This window comes from Canis lupus, chromosome 38 (assembly GCF_048164855.1).
Source record: "Canis lupus baileyi chromosome 38, mCanLup2.hap1, whole genome shotgun sequence".
Classification (NCBI taxonomy): domain Eukaryota; kingdom Metazoa; phylum Chordata; class Mammalia; order Carnivora; family Canidae; genus Canis; species Canis lupus.
The window spans coordinates 23142949-23162682 of NC_132875.1; the positions used below are offsets into that span (position 1 = coordinate 23142949).

At 53.8% G+C, this 19734-nt stretch overlaps 1 protein-coding gene across 28 annotated transcripts in view; it reads left to right on the forward strand.

The window, feature by feature from the left end:
- PLEKHA6 (pleckstrin homology domain containing A6) overlaps positions 1–19734 on the forward strand; it is a 140468-nt gene that overhangs the window by 113791 nt on the left and 6943 nt on the right. For 17 of the 28 annotated variants that reach the window (XM_072814691.1, XM_072814705.1, XM_072814696.1 and 14 more), the window contains 15 exons: positions 1017–1070; positions 5113–5193; positions 6082–6150; positions 7445–7525; positions 7805–7954; positions 8848–8943; positions 10266–10377; positions 10951–11090; positions 12038–12187; positions 13419–13548; positions 13760–13866; positions 14947–15123; positions 16159–16326; positions 16416–16549; positions 17066–17211. In XM_072814691.1, the coding sequence (XP_072670792.1) occupies positions 1017–1070; positions 5113–5193; positions 6082–6150; positions 7445–7525; positions 7805–7954; positions 8848–8943; positions 10266–10377; positions 10951–11090; positions 12038–12187; positions 13419–13548; positions 13760–13866; positions 14947–15123; positions 16159–16326; positions 16416–16549; positions 17066–17211 (1795 nt within the window). The remainder of the gene's footprint in view (positions 1–1016; positions 1071–5112; positions 5194–6081; positions 6151–7444; positions 7526–7804; positions 7955–8847; positions 8944–10265; positions 10378–10950; positions 11091–12037; positions 12188–13418; positions 13549–13759; positions 13867–14946; positions 15124–16158; positions 16327–16415; positions 16550–17065; positions 17212–19734) is intronic. The other 11 variants (XM_072814694.1, XM_072814701.1, XM_072814697.1 and 8 more) reach the window with 6 other exon arrangements.

Consider the following 19734-nt stretch of genomic DNA (forward strand, 5'->3'; position numbering starts at 1 on the left):
TCCCCTGGTGGGGCCAAAGTAGGGCAGCCGCAGGGATACTCTGTGCCTCATGCCTGCCCCTCCTGGTTTTTAGCAGCCTCTGGATACCTCCTCCCTCCTGGCCAGGACTGTGACACCAATGCAGAGTTTGATGCCAGGTACCCCATCCCTGTGATATGAGATAGAGGAGCAGGGATGAGATCTGGAGGCATCTGATGTCCTGACCCTCCAGACCCCAGAAAACCTTCCTGCCAGGCATGCAGAGGGGCCTGGTCGGGGGTTTGGATTATGCACTGGGAAGAAAAATCAGGCCTGAGTGTCCAATAACAGGCATTCTCTCCAAGTCTGTCCTTGCCTGGAGTGTTGCTTTTGGGGAAAGAGACAAGTGATGGTGTGATTAAGGAAGAAAAAATTTTCCATATTATTATGTCTGTCCCTTCTTTTCTCCCTGCTTTCTACTTGTCTCTCCCTGGAATTGGTTCTCCAGAGGACTTTTGTCTCCACCTGGAGAACCAGATGCAGATGCTCCACCTGGGAGGTTGGTGAGGGCCACTGGAACTGACAGGCAGAGTCCTTGTCCCTGAAGGCCTGTTGCAGACCCCTGTCCCCATCTAGCCCCAGGAGGCCAGGACGGAGGAGCCTCTGCAGGCGTGGCAGGGGCCCTTCCCTTTCTTTCTTCCCTGTGATCCTTCTCTGTCCAGTCTCTAGCCCTGACATGCAGCACATGCACCCATCTAGAAACGATGGATTCTTCCCGAAAACTCGGGAGCTGCTAGGGTGGCCAACCAGTTTGTTTCCGTGGTGCTTCCCTTTCCCAGCAGAGGGCCAGACGGACCAGGAGCCCTGGAGCTGAGACATCTTGAGACATGCCCCCAGCTTCACCCCTGACCTTCCCCAGAACTCCTTGAGGGCAGACTGAGGCCCCTCTTTGACCTTGCCCCCCAGCTAACTCTTAACTGCTTTGCTTCCTTTTTATTGTTTTCTGTTGTCTTGTTCCTGTTTGTTTGTGTTGCCGTTGGGTCTCTGGCTCCGGGTAGGATGAACTTTTAGACCTTCAGTTGCAAAGAAACCTAGAGTATTTGGATCAGCAGGTAGGCAGAGCTGGTGCGCCCTCGCCATCCCCCTGCCCTCCTGTCGTGTCTCCCTGCTCCTCCTCACGTCCTCACCTTCCATCCGTTTGACAACCTTTGTTGGCACCACCAGGACACAACAAAGTGGCTTATATTTTGGTTTGCGCCTTCACACCCTTTCTCCTCAAAACCCTTTAGGGCAGCTGGGATTTTCCTGGGGAAAAGGAGAATAGGAAATGACCCCATGAATAATGAATGCCACCTCCTATTTGTTCAGGCCAGATGGAGCTGGGGGAAGGGATGGCAGGCGGGAATTTGCATTTCTGCTGGAGAGAGTGGCAGAGGCTGTGGAAGGGGGGTGGGGGGTGAGCAGCCAGTCTGGTCCTAAAATACTAGGGATTCGGTGCTGCCTAAAGCTGGGAAATGATCTATCCTCGTTCACTGGTTGTTCAACTCCACAGTTTGTAAACTGAGGACTACAGACTTGCCCTCGGATGGTTTGGGTTTTGTTTTGTTTTAATTACATGAGTTCCATACATTTGTTAGTTCCTCTGCCAAGCTCTTTGGCATCCGGGGCGTGCGTTCTCGAGAATAACGCATGGTAGACAGAGGGAGTGTTAGCAACCTCCTTTCTTCTGGAAGATATTCCAAAGATAAGTAATTGGCTGCGGAGACCTGGCTCCAGGCTCTAAGCATTGGTTTCCTTGTCTTTTGAAATGGAGGGCTCTGATACTGTGTTGAGAAACACTGGGAGGTCAGGATGCTGCGCATCTGTAGAAACGCAGACTCTCGTGTCCAGATCCGTGCTACAAATCACAGGGGAACTGGCCATCACCAGCGTGGCCCAGTGGAGGTGACCCAAGGTGGTGAAAATTACAGCCGTAGAAGTAGTAATGGCAGCAGCCACCATAACGGGGTGCTTTCTCTGGGCCTCATACTGTTGCTGAGTTCCTTATGGATCCTAATGCATTTGATCTTTTATCACGACCCTGCAGGGTGGGAACTGTTGTTATCCCCCTTTTAGAGCTGATAAAACTAAAGAAACAGAGAGGTTAAGTCACATGCCAAGGACACACACACACACATGCCACTGAATAACGGAGCTTGGAGTGTGACTGCGAGCTTTCCAAACAGTTTACGGCTGAGCTAATATATGAAGAAGCAGGAGTCACACCTCATCAGGATTAATTTATACTCTTAAAGTCGCAGAAGGATTTCAAGTTGAAATCTGAGGCTATTGCTAGAACTGCTGTGGTTCTAGACCCAAGTCATATGTCACATAACCTGTCACCTCACAGGCCTCCAGGCTTTGGTGGGATCATCCTCATAGAAGGCCTTGGGCCCTGGAAAGCACTGATATCCACAGTTTAATCAGCAGGGACAGCTTCCAGCCCTCGTGGACCTTGACTTTAGTTCTAGAGGCATCATGTGGTATCCACACCACTGGACTGGAACACTCCACATGGCGAGGAGTCTCAGGATGCCATCTCAGACCAGTGCTGGGAAGCACCAGCTCGGCCCTACAGGAAGCAGAGTCTGCAGTGCCCGGAGTAGTGAGGAGCAGGGCTGAGTGGACTTGGCTCCTGGGCAGGCTTTCCTTTATGTAGCCCTCTGTAGTGCCTGGCGGTGCCGGCGTTCAGTGCCACAGCAGAGCCCGTCCTGGAGCCTCTGCCCTCATGAAGAGGCTAGGACCTTAGGCTGCAAGCTTCAGAAATCTCTTCAGAGGACCTTCTCTAGATAAAGGGTAATAATCTTAAAAGGGACTTTTATATGGTAATAGTCCAGGGGCATCTGGGTGGCTCAGTTGGTGAAGTGTCTGACTCTTGATCTCAAGCTCAGGTCTTGATCTCAGGGTCATGAGTTCAAACCCCATGTTGGGCTCTATGATGGCCCTGGAGCCTACTTTAAAAAAAAAAAAAAAAAAAAAAAAAAAGTCCAGAATGTGGACTAGCCTGAGCTCTGCCATTTACAATGGTTTTTGTTGGGTTTTTTGGTGTGTGTGGTTTTTTTTTTTTTTTTAAACTTCAAAATGTTGCTTCATCTCTCTGGGCCTTTGTTTTCTCAATCATAAAATGGACATTGTAGAACCTGCCTTTCCTGCCTCCCAGAGTGGCTAGAGGATCAAGTAAGAGGGTGCATCAGAGCACTGTGTCAGGCAGTGGTGAGGAGTGCTAACGCTGCCGTGACTATTTGATTCCTCTTCTTCTGAAACTCAATTTAAAATATTACTTGGGCACCTTTGTGATGTATAAGGCACTGTGCTAGGTGCTTTCTCATAAGATCTGAGATTTGGGGCAGACAGAGGTGACACACAGGAATCCTAGAGGCAAAGACCACCTGGGCTGAAAGATCCCCAAGGCACAGTGTGAATGGGAGCAGGCCAGGGTGAGAACAGTCTTGCTTTCCTCCTTTATTGCTTCACATCCACTGGTTGAGTGAGAAGGAAGACCCGGGGGTGTCCAGGAAAAGCCTGGACCTTCTGTGCCCACTCAAAGCCTGATGTATTAGCAGGTGTGCCCTGTCCCTCCACAGACACCCCCCCCACACACACACAGGATAGAGGCATGGCACACAGGCAGCAAACACATATACACACACCATCCACCCCACGCATACACACCCCATATACAATGAACATGATCTCATATATGTGGGGCTCCAAGAAGATAGGGACTCACCTGAGTTCAGATCCTTAAAGAAAATGTAGCTGACGTCCTGTCGACTTAGCTCTTTTACATGCACTCAACCTCCTACCACAACTGTTCTTTGGAAAGCCTTGTAAATGACACTTATGTCATAGGAAAAATATTCCAAATGGGCTAAAGAGGTAACAAAGAGATCAGATCTGAGGAAAGCCTTTCAAAATGCAGTGGGCCATGCACATGGGGGTGGCTGAGTGCCCCTGGCCTGTCCACAACACACAGAGGCAAGGCCGCCTTTGGGTTGCCCCCTAAAGCAGTAAGAGGAAAATATGTGTGGGCCCAACAAAGATTGGGGAGATAAGAGCCAAAAACTGAGGGCCCCCTGAACTATGACCCCAGAAGCTCTGCCCTAAGGTGGCTCTATCTCTTCCCCCACTCACTTCCTCTTCCTAAAAAGCTTTTTCCATACAACTTCCCTCTTGTCTCCTGCTACCCTCTCCTGCAGCTCAGTTGAGTTAAAGGGACATAGCCAAGGACACTCCCTAATCGATTCACTTTTTGATGCTGTCACAGTGGAACCAGTGATGGCATCTCTAGTTGATTTGTTTGGCTTGTCCTCCCTCCCTTCCTCCCCCGCCCCCATCCTGCCCTTCCCCACCTCTCTTTCTTTCTTTCTTTCTTCCTTTTTTTTTTCCCCATCTCTCTTTCTATTTCATTTGGCAAATAGTCTTTCCCCTTCCCATGTTCCTAATGATCCTTGAAACACAAAGATAACATTTTGGAGAGCAGTGTTCCAGTATCTGGTGTCCCTTTAACATGGCTTGCTTGTTTTGGCCTCCTTATTTGCTCCCTAGCGTCATCCAAGATCGGCATGGATGCTACCAGCCCAGCTCTGGAAACCGTGTTTAGCAATCCTTTCTACTCTAGAGCCAAGAGGTGGGCAGGGGTTGGGGAGAGAGAGCTGTGCCTACCTCTTTGCGAAGGCCCATCCAAAGAGCAGCCCCAGGTTTTCTTTCTCAGCTGTTTCATTTAGTCCAAATTTGGGGAGATGGGTTTCCCAACTGCCGGTGTGGTCTTTAACCGAAGCAGTGTGAGGAAAGAGAGCTGGGGCAGAGAGTTGACCTTGGTCGGTGTGGATGAGACCCACACCTCTAGGGCATTCAGGAGAAGGGTCTCTTCAGAGCCATGAGAGAGGGCACAGCAGCCCCTAGGCCCCTTCTGTGGCCTTTCCTCAGGACACCATTGGTGCTGGTCCTGGGACTGGGTTCACAAGGGGTGAACAATGGGCTGAGCAGAGGGAGCTGGAGACCCCAGGAAGAGCTGCCCTTTCCTGTTTCCAGGGAAGTGAGCCCAGGCGGGAGATGGGGAGATAGATCCGTGGGGGTCAGAGTTTGAATCGTCCATTCCTTCCTCTGCTGCAGATGAGTGAGAGCGAGACTCTCATCAGTATGGTGAACCGAATGGTGGAGAACTCCTCCCCCAGGGCCCAGATCTTCATGCAAGTAAGACCTCTGCCTGGCAGCATGGTCCCTGTCAGCACCATTTCAGCTGCTTGTGCATGGTCAAGTCAAGCCATTTGGGTTGGGGCTTGCTCTGCCCAACCTGCTCATCCACCAGGCCTCATCTCCCAGGCCCCGCCTGGTCCCCTCCTCTATCCAGTCCCACTGTGTCTCCTCCATTCTTCATGTTCATGGGTAAACCCAAGGCCCATTTCTCAAACCATCAAAACAGCCAGTACCAACATGCCATACCATGCCAGGGATCGCAAATCTGCTTTCTGATGTCCAGGATTTGTTTCATATTTGGTATCTTCTTAACAGACGTCTTTGGGGTTAAGGGCACAAGGAACCATCCAGTGCCCCAGTTGTATAGAATGTCCTGTGGTTAGCAGATGTATCACCAAGGGTGGGCAGCATTTGCTGGACCCAGAAGTACTTCTGGTTTAAGAACGAGTCCTGTGACTGGTGTGCAGTCCACCAGAATAATCATTCTCAGATGTTCCTGGTGTTCATCCCATTTCCCTGTGTCTCATCCTCAAAACCAGCCAAGGGGTAGCTGGTGTTCTCGTGGTTGCTCCCAGTAAGCCATCTGGGATAACCATACCCCCGGACTCCCTCTCGACATAGGTCTAGAGCTTTGGGAAGAGAGAGGAGATCCTGACTATTTGCTGAGAAGCATCTCTCTCCAGCAGCATAAGTGTTGGGGAAGAACCTAGCCGGGGCCACGGCAGGCTTCCCAGCTAGGGACAAAGAATTAGTGTAGGTGCTGGGAATGGAAGCTGCCAGAGCAGAGGGACTACAGTCTCTGACGGAGCAAAGGCTGTCTGGTTTCCTGTCCTCACGTGCCCTAACTGTCCCCCTACTGCTGTAACCGGCCTCATGTTCCCGCAGGTCCCTCCATACCCAGAAGTGTTCCGGGACGGCCTCCACACTTACAAGTTAAACGAGCAAGATACAGATGTAAGAGCAGCTCTCCTGCTCCTCCCTCCTCCCCAGCCCCTCCCGCTGTGGTCTCATCCTTGCTCTCCTCCGCTGGGGCTCTTCCTGCGTTCATCTCTGTCCTTCTGGTGGCTCTTCAATCCCTCTGACCCAAGTCCTGTCTCATGAAGACAACATTCTGCCTGCCGCGTCCTCCTGTCCCTTCTCTTCTCATCCTTAACCCTGCCTCCCATGCTGGCTGCGTGTGTTGCCCTACTGAGCCCTGGGCCTGTTGTCGACAGTAGTGGGATCTGCTTATTACAGGAGCACAGACTGTGTTAGGAGGTGTGCCAGCCAGGCTGCTCTCCGCCCAGCATGGCTGTAGTCCCTGGATACTGGAGGGAAGCACACAGCCCTGCCCCTGGCCTCAGGGAGCATCAGGGTAGCAGGAAATCCCAGGTGGCAGCAGGTGGCAACATATGATTCATGGACTAAAGGGATTGACAGTGGGTTCTGCAGGAGTGCAGGGCACTGCGACCATGTGGGCTGGTAGCTCAGAGACAAAGCAGGTAGCATCTGAGCTGCACCTTGAAGTTAAAAGGCCCAGAAGACAAGATGTGGCTCAGTAGAAAGGAGCCACGGGGGTATTTGAGGAATGACATAAATAACTGTGAGGATGTTGGAAAACATTAAGTCTTTCCAGAAGAGAAGTTAGGCCTCACATGCCTCCTCCCCATCACAACTGGTCTTGCCTGAGTGGTGGACCTGCCCAGTTGGTCTGGGAGGGTTTCCATCCAGGGCCAGACCTCAGGAGGGTCCCAGCATCAGCCATCCTGAGACCCTGGAAGGAAGGGAGAACAGAGTCCTGGGAGCCTGGGGAACCAGTCTATGTTGTCCACTGATTTTCCTAAGACTGCTTGTTCAGACAGACACCCCGTGGACTCCTCTAATCCATGCCCGCCTGGGAGGCCTAGGCAGTGAGGCCGCATTATCTCCTCAACCCTGGGGACTGGAACCCCCGGGAGGAAGGTAATGCAGGAGCTCAACATTTAACTCCCCTCTCAGGCTGACTCACTTTCTCAGAGAATAAGCATATCTCCCCTCCCAGTAGGTCCTTGGGAGACGGGAGTCTCAGTCTCCCAAGGTAAAGACCATATTCCTGTTCCCAGGAGCCTGCAAGGCCAAGGTGAAGAAGGTCTAGGGTTCCTCAGCAGGGGAAAGGAGGTGGTATCCAGAGGCCAGGCCCGTCTAACCCAAGTCCCAGGCCCCCATCAAACCATGTCCTTTACCCCCCTTCTCTCTCCCTCCCTTCCTCCCCACCCCCTCGGGCCCCCAGAAGCTGCTGGGCAAATTGTGTGAGCAGAACAAGGTGGTGAGGGAACAGGACCGGCTGGTGCAGCAGCTCCGAGCTGAGAAGGTGAGAGCCGGGGGTCGCCTGGGCTTGGGGGCACGTGGGTAGGCTGGCATGGACAGGTGTGGGGGTGCCGCCTCCACCCTAGGCTGAGAAAACCTTGTCTTCTGCCTTGCCCTGAACCTGAAGTGCTGAAGCTCTTCCGTGGCCCTTGCCAGTGAGGGCCGACTCCATGAGGTTGCCCAGGTTGCCAGTTGAATTGTGGGGGCTCAGGCCTCTGCTGCTTAGAGTCCCAGAGAGGAATCAGCAGGGCGGCTTACAGCCATTTCCCCTGCCTTTCTCCAGGAGAGCCTGGAAAGTGCCTTGATGGGGACCCACCAGGAACTGGAGATGTTTGGAAACCAGCCTGCCTACCCGGAGAAGCTGCTGCACAAGAAGGAGTCCCTGCAGAACCAGCTCATCAACATTCGGGTGGAGCTGTCCCAGGCCACCACGGTAGGTAACTGGGAGCAGGCTCTCTGCACCCCCTCCCCACGCTCACGCCGTACCCCCCCATCCCCCTGCCAGATCAGCGAGGTCACGCCTGGACAGAAACACCCTTCCCGGGCTGCGAGCTTTTGCTTCCGACTCTCCTCTGCGGGCCAAGAGCACAGTGCTCTTGCCAAGAAGGGGCAGAAACAAAAGGCCTTACTACTGTCTTGCGGATAGGCAGCAGGTGTGCCAGCCCGCTCGCTCCACAGAGTCTCTGCCAAGGAAACGGGCTTATTTTCCACAAACAGTGCCTGCACTGGGATTCGTTCAGGGCAGCGTGAGGTCCAGGGCTCCTTATCTCCTCGGCTGCTGTCACAGCTTTGCTGCCTCCCTCTGTGCTCTCCCCTGGAGAACTAGGACACCGATGGTAGTGCTGCTGGCCCGGTCATGTGCTGTGGACACAGGGCAGACCCTGCAGGACAGGCTGCTTGGACGGTAGTTCTGGGGCGCAGCAGCAAAAGGCCCAGGAAAACATGGCACAGAAGGGAGGAAAGTCTCTAAAACCCAGGGAGCAAACTTCTCTGGGTTTTCTCTCTTTGTGCTCTCCACTTTGTGTCACCCAGTCTGGAGAGAACAGGAGGGGCGGGGGGCATGGTCTGATCCCCTTTGGGCCTATGCCCACATCTGGAGAGGATTCTGGGTTCTCTACTTCGGCCTGCAGTTGGATGGGCCACTGCATCTCTTGTGAGGCCAGTGATGGGCTCTCATCAGAATGTCTCAGCCCTGCGCCTTCCTCCTGTCCCTGTGTGCCCTCTTCCTCAGCCCTGCCAGACCCCAGGTCCCTGGGCCCCAGCGCGGGGCAGGAAGGAAGGCCTTGGGAATGGCCATCCTCTCAGTAAACCCACTTCCCGCTGCAGGCCCTGACGAACAGTACCATAGAGTATGAGAGCCTGGAGTCCGAGGTCTCTGCTCTGCACGATGACCTCTGGGAACAGCTCAATTTGGACGTTCAGGTAAAGAGGGCCCTGGGGCAGGAGGGGTGAGTGTGCCTTCCCTTCTCCTTGGGCCAAAAGAGACCCAAGTGGCTTCCTTTCTTGCTTCAGAGATCTCAGAGACTTGAGACAGGGAGTCAGTCCTGAGACAAAAGACAAGGTTCAGATCCACGTAAAACAGATGCTTTCAGGATGGAGATGATGTGGATTTTTCTTTAGTTGCATCAAATCATGAGGAAGGAGTAAAGGGAAACATGAGAGAGCTAGGTTAGACATACCTAATGACCGGAAGGATTTAACACGTCCATACAGATACAGATGTAGGTCTGGATGCGGGTTGAGATCACATGCAGGTGTAGATGTGAGTACATACGTGCAGCTGTCTCTCGTGACCCCAGAAGCAGTGGGCCGTACGGGAGCCAGCAGCTCAGGACCTTTATGATAGAAGAGCGGCTTTCCTTCCAGGGCCAGGTTAAACACACTCTGCTCGGAGGCAAGGCACATACTGACCTTAGGACATTCCTGTTGTCCCGACTGCATCTTCTCCAGCTAGCCAGCTTTGCAAGCCCTGTCTATCTGATGCAGTTCATGCCCCCGTTCCCCTAGTTTCCTCCGGGTGACAAAACTCACCGCCCCCCGCCCCCCAGCCTCGTAGCTGGTTTGGGGAGGGGGAAGCGGGGGGGCTCCAGGTCCAGAGCACCGAACGCCTCCACGTCCTGTGGGCAAGCCTGACTTCCAGCATGCACACTTCAGGAGATAGGAAAGCACCCTGGTCAAGAGCACCAGCTCTTGAGACAAACATCCAGACGCAGGTGGTGCTCGCGCTGCTTACTAACAGAGGCTCTTGGGCACGAGTCTCTTCATCTCCAAAGTCGGGACACTTGCTGCCTGTGCCACACAGAGTTCTGGTACAGCTGAAAGGGGTTAGTGTATGCAGAGCCCTCCACGTGCTGCCCGGCAGGTGGGGCGAGAGTGGGGTGCAGGTGCTCAATAAGCAGTAGCGATGATTTTTCAAAGAATGAAAACTCTGACCGCATATAATCCACGACTACTCAGACATACATACATTGGGTGTCAGTATTTCAAAAGGGCCGTTTGGATAGAAAGAACATTAGTCAATTGGAAACCCTTGCCCATGACAACAGGAGACCATTAAGAGTCCCCCAAGAGGGGCATTGGCTGCAGGAGCACCCTGATCTTCCGGGGAAGCTAAGGATGCAGCTGCGCGCTTGCACGTGCACGCACACGAGGCTCCTGCCTACTGCTGGCCCAAAGGGACGCAGGGAGAAGGCCGGGGCAGTCCCCGAAGCCACTTTCCTTGACCTGCTCTTGTGCGGTTCCAGAATGAGGTGCTCAACCGGCAAATCCAGAAGGAGATCTGGAGGATCCAGGACGTGATGGAGGGGCTGAGGAAGAATAACCCATCCCGGGGCACAGACACAGCCAAACACAGAGGTGGGTGCTGCCTTCGCCGCCTGAAGGGCTCACCGGAAACACTCTGCTGTCTCTGGCTTCCATCCCACATCTGTCAGCTCAAACCTCTTCAGGCCCTCACACTGTCCCCAGAGCTAGTCAGGGCCTCCAGAATCTTCCTCCCTTATTCCTCCCCCTCCTCCCAGGACACACCAGACATGCCACTCAGAGACACTTGACCCTGATGGTCTCGATTCCACCCCAGAAAAGGTCAAAGAGCACCTGTGCCCCACCGGCTCCCCAAGCCCATGGGCCAGGTGGTGATCTGAAGCCACTACCTTAGTGTCCTCCTGAGGCCCTAGGACTTGGTGTTGGCTTTCTTCGACATCTCAGGGGCAACAGTGTCCTTTCCATCTGTTATCTAACCCCTGCCCAGCATGCTTCCCCACCGCCAGCCTGCATCCCAGCCCCAGCCTTAGGCAGGCCCGTGGCCCTGAGGCCTCCCTCCACGTCCCTGGGTCCTCCCCTGCCTCCTCCACCTCTGGAGCCCACCCACATGCCAGGCCACACCCCTACCCTGCCCATCCCTCATCTCTCCTCTCTGCTTGCCCCCAGGAGGACTTGGCCCCACGGCCACCTACAACTCCAACAGCCCCGCCAGCCCTCTCAGCTCCGCCAGTCTCACCAGCCCCCTGAGCCCCTTTTCTCTGGTGTCCGGCTCACAGGGGTCCCCCACCAAGCCTGGGTCCAGTGAGGTAAGCTGAGGAAATGAAGTAGAAGGTAGGTGGGGGAGGGAGGATTCAGTCCTCATCAGCCCGAAGGACGCAGACTGCACCCAGCTCTGCCCCGGAGGCCTCCTGTCCTACTCTTCAGCTTTCTGTCCGCGACAGGGGCGTTCTGGCGCCCAGTTTGGTGAACTTCCTTCCAGATTTTTCCTTCACTTGCTCTCATCTGCATTTGTCATCTTTAGCTCCCTTCCAGGGAGGTCTGTCTCGGTTAACAAATATACAGTGAACACTTAGTGGGAATGTCAATCCGGGGTTGTTCCAGTGTGTGAGAGGGTTGAGAGTGGGCGTGAGGAGCAGCTTCCGAGCTGGTCAATCAACAGGTGTCTACAGGGAGTGACGGATGAGCTGAGGCCCTCTCAGAAACGTACATGTGCGTGCCCAAGGCCCTTCTCTTGGGGATCCCAGCGTCCACTGGGTACCAGGACTGACTTGTAGGCTTGGCAGTGTGTGTCTCAGTACTGACTGTGAATGCCCCGATGTTCCAAAGAGATGGTGGAGCTTTCACTGGACTATTAAGCTTTGGGACAGGAGAGGAGTGAGGGGGACACATCACAGATGGGAGGGGAGTGAGGGGGACAGGGGGTTGCATCACAGACGGGAGAGGTAGCAGAAGCACAGACACAGGGTACGAATGTGCCCTGGGTGATGGTGAGGCAAGGAGCAGGGAGCCTGGAGGAGAATTGGGGAACATGGGGCACAGTGCCAGGTGGGGCTGAGCCAAGGAGGGCCTTCACGGCCAGGCTGAGCCCCCTCCAGAGCTGGAGCTCCCCCCCAAGGCGGCAGGTGGGAGTTGGGGGGTCTAGGGCCCCCCCAGGTCCCCATGATGTCGTCTGTCCCTTGCTAATGCTCTTCTCTCCTGCTCTCACAGTGGCTGCTGTCCTTCTTCCTAATGCTCTGGCTTCTCTCTGCCTCAGGAGCCTGGCCCGCCACGGCCCCCCCTCCCCAAAGCCTACGTCCCCCTGGAGTCTCCTCCAAATGTGCCGCCACTCCCTAGCGAGAGCCGCTTCTGGCCACCCCCCAGCTCCCCTTCCTGGCACCGCAGTGGCGAGCCAGCCAGGGGTCAGGTACCCAGCACCCTTGGGTCCTGGAGGGCAGGGGCGGAGGGAGTGGGGCAAAGGGCCCGGCAAGGGGCAGGGCAGGACACAGAGCCACTTTGTCCCTGTTGCACTATGAACTTCCCTGCAGCCATCTAGTCGGACTCCGGGGTGAGGACAGGGATGGCGGAGTCCCCATTTGGCTCTCTGGGGACGGAGGGGAAATGAGTGTCACCACGCCCAGGGGCCAGGGCAGCCCCCGACGAGTGGCGGTGTGTCCCACTTCCCACCAGCACGAGCCGGCAAGGAAAATTGAGGGCCCCGCAGCTACTGGTGCCATTCCGATCCCTTCCTGTCCACCTCAGACCCCAGTTCTTCCACACTGTCTCTCTCTCTGCCTTGCCTGTGTCCTCCTGGGTGTTCTCGGCCCTGGCGTGTAAGGATACAGGCCCTGTTCTGCCTCCCCAGCCTCTCTGCCCAGGAGGCAGGTAGTTAGGGAAGAGGTTGCTTGGTGAGTAGTCCTGTGTCTAAAACTGGGAAGATTCTCATCCATCTCAGCTGCTGGGATCCACACAGCCCCCGAGGGGCTGCCGAAAGGGCAGGGCAGAGCAGGCTTTCCAGACCAGGGGAGGCGGTGGGACTTACCCACGCTCTCTCACTGGACTCTAGCTGCTGTTTCCAGCCTCTGGCCCAGTCTTTTGAACTGTCCCTCGCTGAGGCTAGACTCTTTAGCTGCACTATGGGAGCATAGGGGGCTGCCAGTGGTGTCGGAGGCCCCCTCTAACCTCATGATTCTGCAAGCCCTCAAGCTAAATGTACTTCTCTGTCCCCCAGAATCTTGGTATCAAAGCCCAGCTGGTTCTTTTGCTCAAGTTTTGGGTGAGTTCCCAACAGAATCTTCAGAGATCCTTGGCCTTGTAGCCTTCTCCAGCATTCCTCCTCTCCGGCTTACAGCAAGTCTGTGCTGCTTGGCAATTGCCAAGAGGACTGGTCAGGTTGAGGGGCCTCTCTGCTGGGCCTCAGCTGAGAGCCTCCTGGAAGCCCTGAGCCCTCACTTCCCAAGATGACCCAGCATTGGCCAGCCTTAAGGTGGCATGGGTGGGAGGCTCCATTGCATCCCTACCCACTTCCCAGCTGGCACACTTAGAGTTTTCTCGTCCTGTTTTTATGCTCCAACCATTGCAAAGCAAAGAAACATCCCTGAGTGCCAAATTCCCAGCAGTCCCTATAGCATTGACCATCTTCTCGTTTCTACCCCCAGCCCAAGGCAAGCTATGAGCAAAGCAAGAAAGACCCCTACCAGACATCACCCCTGGACACCACTAGAGACATCAGCCTTGTGCCCACCAGGCAAGAGGTGGAGGCAGAGAAGCAGGCAGCTCTCAACAAAGGTACTTCCTGTCCCATCCTCCCCTAGAAGGAAGGCCAAGTGTCAGGAGCCCAGACAGGGGCTCTCACAACCAAAGAGAGCGAATGCGCACCCATCCTGGGCCTTTCCTCTCTGCCACAGGTGGGACTCAGCCTCCTCAGGGAAGCAGGCTTCCCTGTCCCCCTGCTCTGCTGCTCTCCAGAAGGCCCACTGGCTGTTCTGTCTCCCTACAGTTGGCATTGTGCCTCCTCGGACAAAGTCACCCACTGATGAAGAGGGGACTCCATCAAGGGTGGTGAGGAGGAGTGCTAACGGACTTACCAACGGACTGTCCTCCCGGGTGAGTATGGCCTATGGGCCCTGAAGCCCGGCGGGAGCCCAGGGTCATCTGTGTATCCACCCATCTGTCCACCACTCAAGAAACCCAAGGCAGGAGGCGAAGGCAGGGACAAGTGGGAGAGGGCAATAGCCCCACTGGAGAAGTCTTCCTTCTCCATAGGAAGAAGACCTCTATGGAATCTTGTCCTATCAAGGGACAAGACAGATACACATAAGAAAGAAGAATAGTTAACAAAATTATTATTATTATTTAAGATTTAATTTATTTGAGAGAGAGAGAGAGAGAGAGAGAGAGAGCATGCATGAGTGTGGGGGAGAGGAAGAGGGAGAAGGAGAACCAGACTCCTCGCTGAGCAGTGGGCCCCAACTCAGGGCTTGAACCCAGGACCCTGAGATCATGATCTGACCCAAAGGCAGACGCTTAACTGACTGAGCCACCCAGGTGCCCCCTAACAAAATTATTATAATGTGCCAGTGATGGGAGACAAATCCAACAAAAATCAGCAGTCAGAGTCAAATGTGCTGACCACAGGCAGTACGTTCATTTCCCAGGGCTGTGGGAAGTTGAGATAGCCCCCCAAACTCGGGGGCTTAAAACAACAGAAGTTTATTCTCTCACAGCTGTGGAGGCCAGGAGTCCAAAATCAAGGTATCAGCAGGGCTGGTCCCATCCATCCCATGCCCGCCTCCTAGCTTCTGGCGTGACCGGCCATCTGCAGTGTTCCCTGGCTCGTAGACACAACACTCCAGTATCTGCGTCCACCTTCACATTGCCTTCTACTCTCTGTCTCCTTTTGTCTCTTATGAGGACCTCTAAGATTGGATTCAGGGTTCACTCTAATTCCAGATGATCTCTTCTCAAGATCCTTCCCTTAACTACATCCACGAAGATCATATTTCCAAATAAGGTCATATGCACAGGTCCTGGGGGCTTAGGACCTGCATATATGATTTAGGGGCCATTATTTAAACCCACTACAGACAGGCTTCCCAGAGAAGGGACATTTAAGGCATTAGGGCAGGTGAATAAGCTGGGAGTGGGGGATGAGCACCTGTCAGAGCCCTGTTCTCCCTGCTGCAGCAGGAGCGCCCCAAAAGTGCAGTGTTCCCCAGCGAGGGCAAGGTCAAGATGAGCGTGGAGGAGCAGATGGATCGCATGCGGAGGCATCAAAGTGGCTCCATGAAGGAGAAGCGGAGGAGCCTGCAGCTCCCAGCCAGTCCAGCCCCTGACCCTGCCAGCCGGCCCACCTACAAAGTGGTAACGTCCCCCCAGCCACCCGCGGCCATGGCTCAACATCTGCCAACGCTGCCCACTCCCAGCTCGTGACCGGCCTGGCCGGGCGGTTGGGTGAGGGGCACAGAGAGAGAGGGGCTGGGAAGGACCCATGCTGGGCACTTGGGAGAACTGGCCGAGGCTTCTCCCCACTGGGCAGAAGATACATTGCAACAAGCATTCCTTGTATATATTTAAAGAAAAATAACTTACAGAAAGGAATGCACCGATTATTTTAGTTGAAATGAATTACACAAAATTCAGTTGATAGAGAATAGTGCGAAGTTCACCCCCCAGGAGGAGCCATCACTTAAACATATTTCTAGAACATTTTCTGTGTATTTACCACTGGGCTGGATCTACTGAGGATAATGCTGATAGTGCACTGGTGCATGGCACTGCACAATTCTCGAATCTCGTGTTATTTTGTTTAGATCTTTCAGCAGTGCCAGGTTAGGAATGATCCCCCCTGTTTTAGAGATAGGGAAACACAGGAAAAATTAGGGATTCCTGGACCACTTGACTGCTGAGTGTGGAGCTGGGAGTAGCCCCAGGCATCTGCCTACTTTTTCTTTCTAGCATTCAGAAATACAGGAAAATAATGATTAAAAGTCCTCCCTTCAAACAGCTTACATTCTCCTTGGTGGTTTGGAGATCCCATAATAGGAAACCACTAAAGACCAACGTAGGACATACTAATCCAACTGCCTAAAATATGTGACACGTAATATGAACACAGAGGACCACCAGATGAGAAGTAACAAGTATGGATGAGATGCACTGATGAGATTTTTGCCTCTGGGCCTTTGCAGGTGGGCAGGCCTTGGACAAACAGCGTAGAAAGAGGATAGTTTTGCCCTGCAGTGAGAGCCATGGGGTGACAGCCAGATCGGGTGTGATGAGCGGGGACAGCGGGAACCCAGGCCTGGTTTAGGGCTGTCTGGAGGCATGGGTAGCAGAGGACAAGCTGCCGGCAGTGGGACAAAGTCCCTCTGTGGTCATGATGGTTCTGTCCCCCAGGTGCGCCGTCACCGTAGCATCCATGAGGTGGACATCTCCAACCTGGAAGCAGCCCTGCGGGCAGAGGAGCCTGGTGGGCAGGCCTATGAGACACCGAGAGAGGAAATTGCCCGGCTTCGCAAAATGGAGCTGGAACCCCAGCACTATGATGTGGACATCAATAAGGAGGTGAGTGAAGTCCAGGAGGGCAGAGGGGGCGAAGAAAGCCTGGGGGGTTGGCAGGTGGAATGGAGGTGCTGACCTGGATCCCTTCACAGCTCTCCACGCCAGACAAAGTCCTCATCCCTGAACGGTATATTGACCTGGAGCCTGATACTCCCCTGAGTCCCGAGGAGTTGAAGGAAAAGCAGAAGAAGGTGGAGAGGATCAAGACACTCATTGCCAAGTCCAGGTAATGTGTCTGAGTGAACCTCAACATTCTCTGCCCACCCTAGCACCAGGGGCACTAGTGCCACCGAATCCAGCCCCCCAACCCATGCCAGTGGGAGCCCTGAGTCTCCCAGGCGGAGAGCGAATGGAGGCAGTGGCTCAAGGCAGCAGACCAGGCCCAGCCCTGTGGCAGGGCAGTGACGCTGCCATCGAGTTCCAAAACAACCTGCTGGACACGGGCATGTGCTGTTGTCAAGACAAACTGATGGGTTGCCCACTGGTGACTTCTCTTCCTCATCAAGGCTGCCCTAAATGTTCACTTGAATCTTCTAATTCATTTTAAAACATTGCGGTGGGGGGTCCCGAAATGTGTTTTGCCTGGGTCCCACTCACCCCTGGGGACAGCCTTGCTGGGAACCAGAGCCTGCCCACTCACAGGCCTCTGGCCACCTTGCCAGCCTCAGTTCACAGGCCCCCCCCAAGCCCATTGGACCATCCTGTCCCCCCACTCCATGTCTGTGTGTCTGTGCCTCTTCAGTATGCAGAACGTGGTGCCCATCGGCGAGGGGGACCTTGTGGACGTGCCCCAGGACTCAGAGAGCCAGCTGCAGGAGCAGGAGAAGCGGATTGAAATCTCCTGTGCCCTGGCGACCGAGGCCTCCCGCAGGGGCCGCATGCTGTCTGGTGAGAGGGGCCGGGCCTCACTCCTCCAGGGAGACCGGCTGACCAGGTGCAGGGGAGGAAGCTCAGTGCTGTGAGGGGGCCAGGGCTAGAGAGGTGCAGGGCCAGTGAGACTTTCCTCAAGGTCAAGATGAGCATTTATTGAGCACCAGATACTGTGCTAGGCTCAGTGGGGTACAAAGGGGCCAGAGTTGCATCCAGGAGCTCAGAACTGTGATGACCCTTCTCGCTGCTCTGTGGAGGAATGGCCAGAGGCCATGCAGGGAGCAAGGGCACCACTCTACCTGGGCAGCTCAAGGAAGGGCACAGCTAAGAGGCAATACCTGAGCTTGGCTGGGAAGGGTCAAAGTATTACCAGCTGTGAAGTGAGGGACAGGCATTGCAGGCTACCCTCTCACTTCCCATTCTTGCTGCATGCAAATAGGAAGGTGAAAATGGGGCTGGTAGCCAGAGTTGAGAGCAATAGTCAGGCCCTGGCTACTGATCCAAACCCACTTTTCTAAGAAAAGATGAGCCTGAGGAACGGACTCATACTGATTCAAAAGTAAGAGGGTTCCGAGTAGACACAGTGGGGTGAAAGTCAGCCCGAGATACCGCCCCAGAGAAAGTGAGAATGGAATCAGGAAGAATGGAAGAGACTCTTAATGGGAGGGGGCAGGATAGAGGAAGTACAGTGGTTACCGTCATGAAGCCAGGTTGGAGGGAAGACAACAGAATATGTCCTCCTCCTCCTCAGAACAAAAGGTGGTTGGGACAGACAGGGGGAGCTTTGAAGCTAGTCCAGAGGGGTGCCCGGGAAGGATGCCAGGTTTGCAAGGACTTGAGTAGAAGGAGGAGGCAGAGAGACAGGTATGTTAGCCCACAGTGACAGTCGCCTGGGTGAGGGGCCGGCCATCAAGACCGTAGCCAGGAGCCCAGTAGAACAGCTAGCGTTTCATGGTGATCAAGGGGGATTTGAATTCTGGCTTTCTGAGACTCCATTCGCTCATATGTAAAATTCAAATCGAAATAGCTGCCTGGTGGTGTGAGGAATGGTGATGATAAATGCGAAGCACCTAGCACAGTGCCTGGCACTTAGTAAGTGCTCAATAAATGGTAGCCACATGTGGTCATGGTGGTGTTGGTGACTGCGATTGGATTCGTTGACATAGCAATAGCTGGAGTAGAAATAGGATCTGTGTATGGTTTTTCTCACTCTTTTAAATATGGATATTTTTAGGAACCAGAGGGTTTCAGGCTACAACAAAGGAAATTTATGCCTTAAGGAAGAACCTACCGGCAGTTAGGGTCTAATGGACATTAAGTGGGCGGGCAGGGAACACCCTTGGAGGTATTTCAGAGAGAGGAGGTCGGTTGGGCTGGATTGAGGACAAGAGAAGGGATGGGCTTCAGATAGTCCCATCTTGCAGCCAAAGGAAGCAGAACCAGTTTGGCTGCACAGAGGCCTCCATCCTACCTCTCTGTAGTTCAGCTGTAAAATGAACTCGAATCTTCCAAAGATCAAATTCCTCATGCTCTAGGCAAAAGGCAACTTCCTGTTTCAAGGGTTAGAGCACACAACACTGTTTTGAAAACTTCCCTCTGCCCTCGCCCCAGTCCCTGGCTCTCTCTCTACTATAGTTTCTCAGCCAAAGGTTCCATGAAAACAAAACCCACCCTAGCCTATCAGATTTCCTTCTCGATACACACCAGCTTACATTTCAGGATCTGTGCGCTGAAAGCAAACCGTCACTTTGCTTTTGCCAAAACCCCAACTATTTAAAAAATGGCATAGCAGGGCCAGACCTCAGACTTAGCCTACTGTCCCCACTGTCCCTTGGCCTCTGGCCCAGATTCCCAGAGCTGCAGCTCTGCCAGGGACAGAGAGGACTGTTTGTGGGCATGGGTTCAAGCCTGGGACTGTGTGTATGGGAGTGCTGGTCACGGGCCATAATGACGGTGCAGAGTGGAGAGGAGGTGCCCCAGTGTGGGTATGTGGCGTGGATGGTGTAATGCTTGTCAGTATACCCAGAATGTACACACTCAGGCATGAGGTATATGGGAAGGTGCGACAATTTTATGTTTGTACGCGGGGCAGGATATCATGTGCAATGTCCGTAGGGGGTGACGTGTGTAGATACACATGTATTTGTGTATACTCAAGTGCGTGGGTGAAGGGAATATTTGAGTGCAAACATAGAACTATGTGTGTATGTGTGTGCAGAATGTCTATGAATATTGTTCAGAGACCATTATTTATGAGTACAGGTGGTATTTAGTAAACTCCTGGAGTTTGTATATGTGTATGTGAGTGTACAATATAAGGATGGAGGTAGTGTTTATGAATGTACGTATTTAAGTATAATTGGCTTTTTTGCAGTATGAGGAGTGATAAAACACATTTGTGTGTATGTTGTGCACAGTGTATACATTGCGATATCTGTAAATGTGTATCTGTGTGTGCAGGATGGGAGAGAGCGTGTCTCATGAAGGTGAAGGATGTGACCTGTCCAGCAGGTGTGACCAATTACCAATGCAAGCAGATGT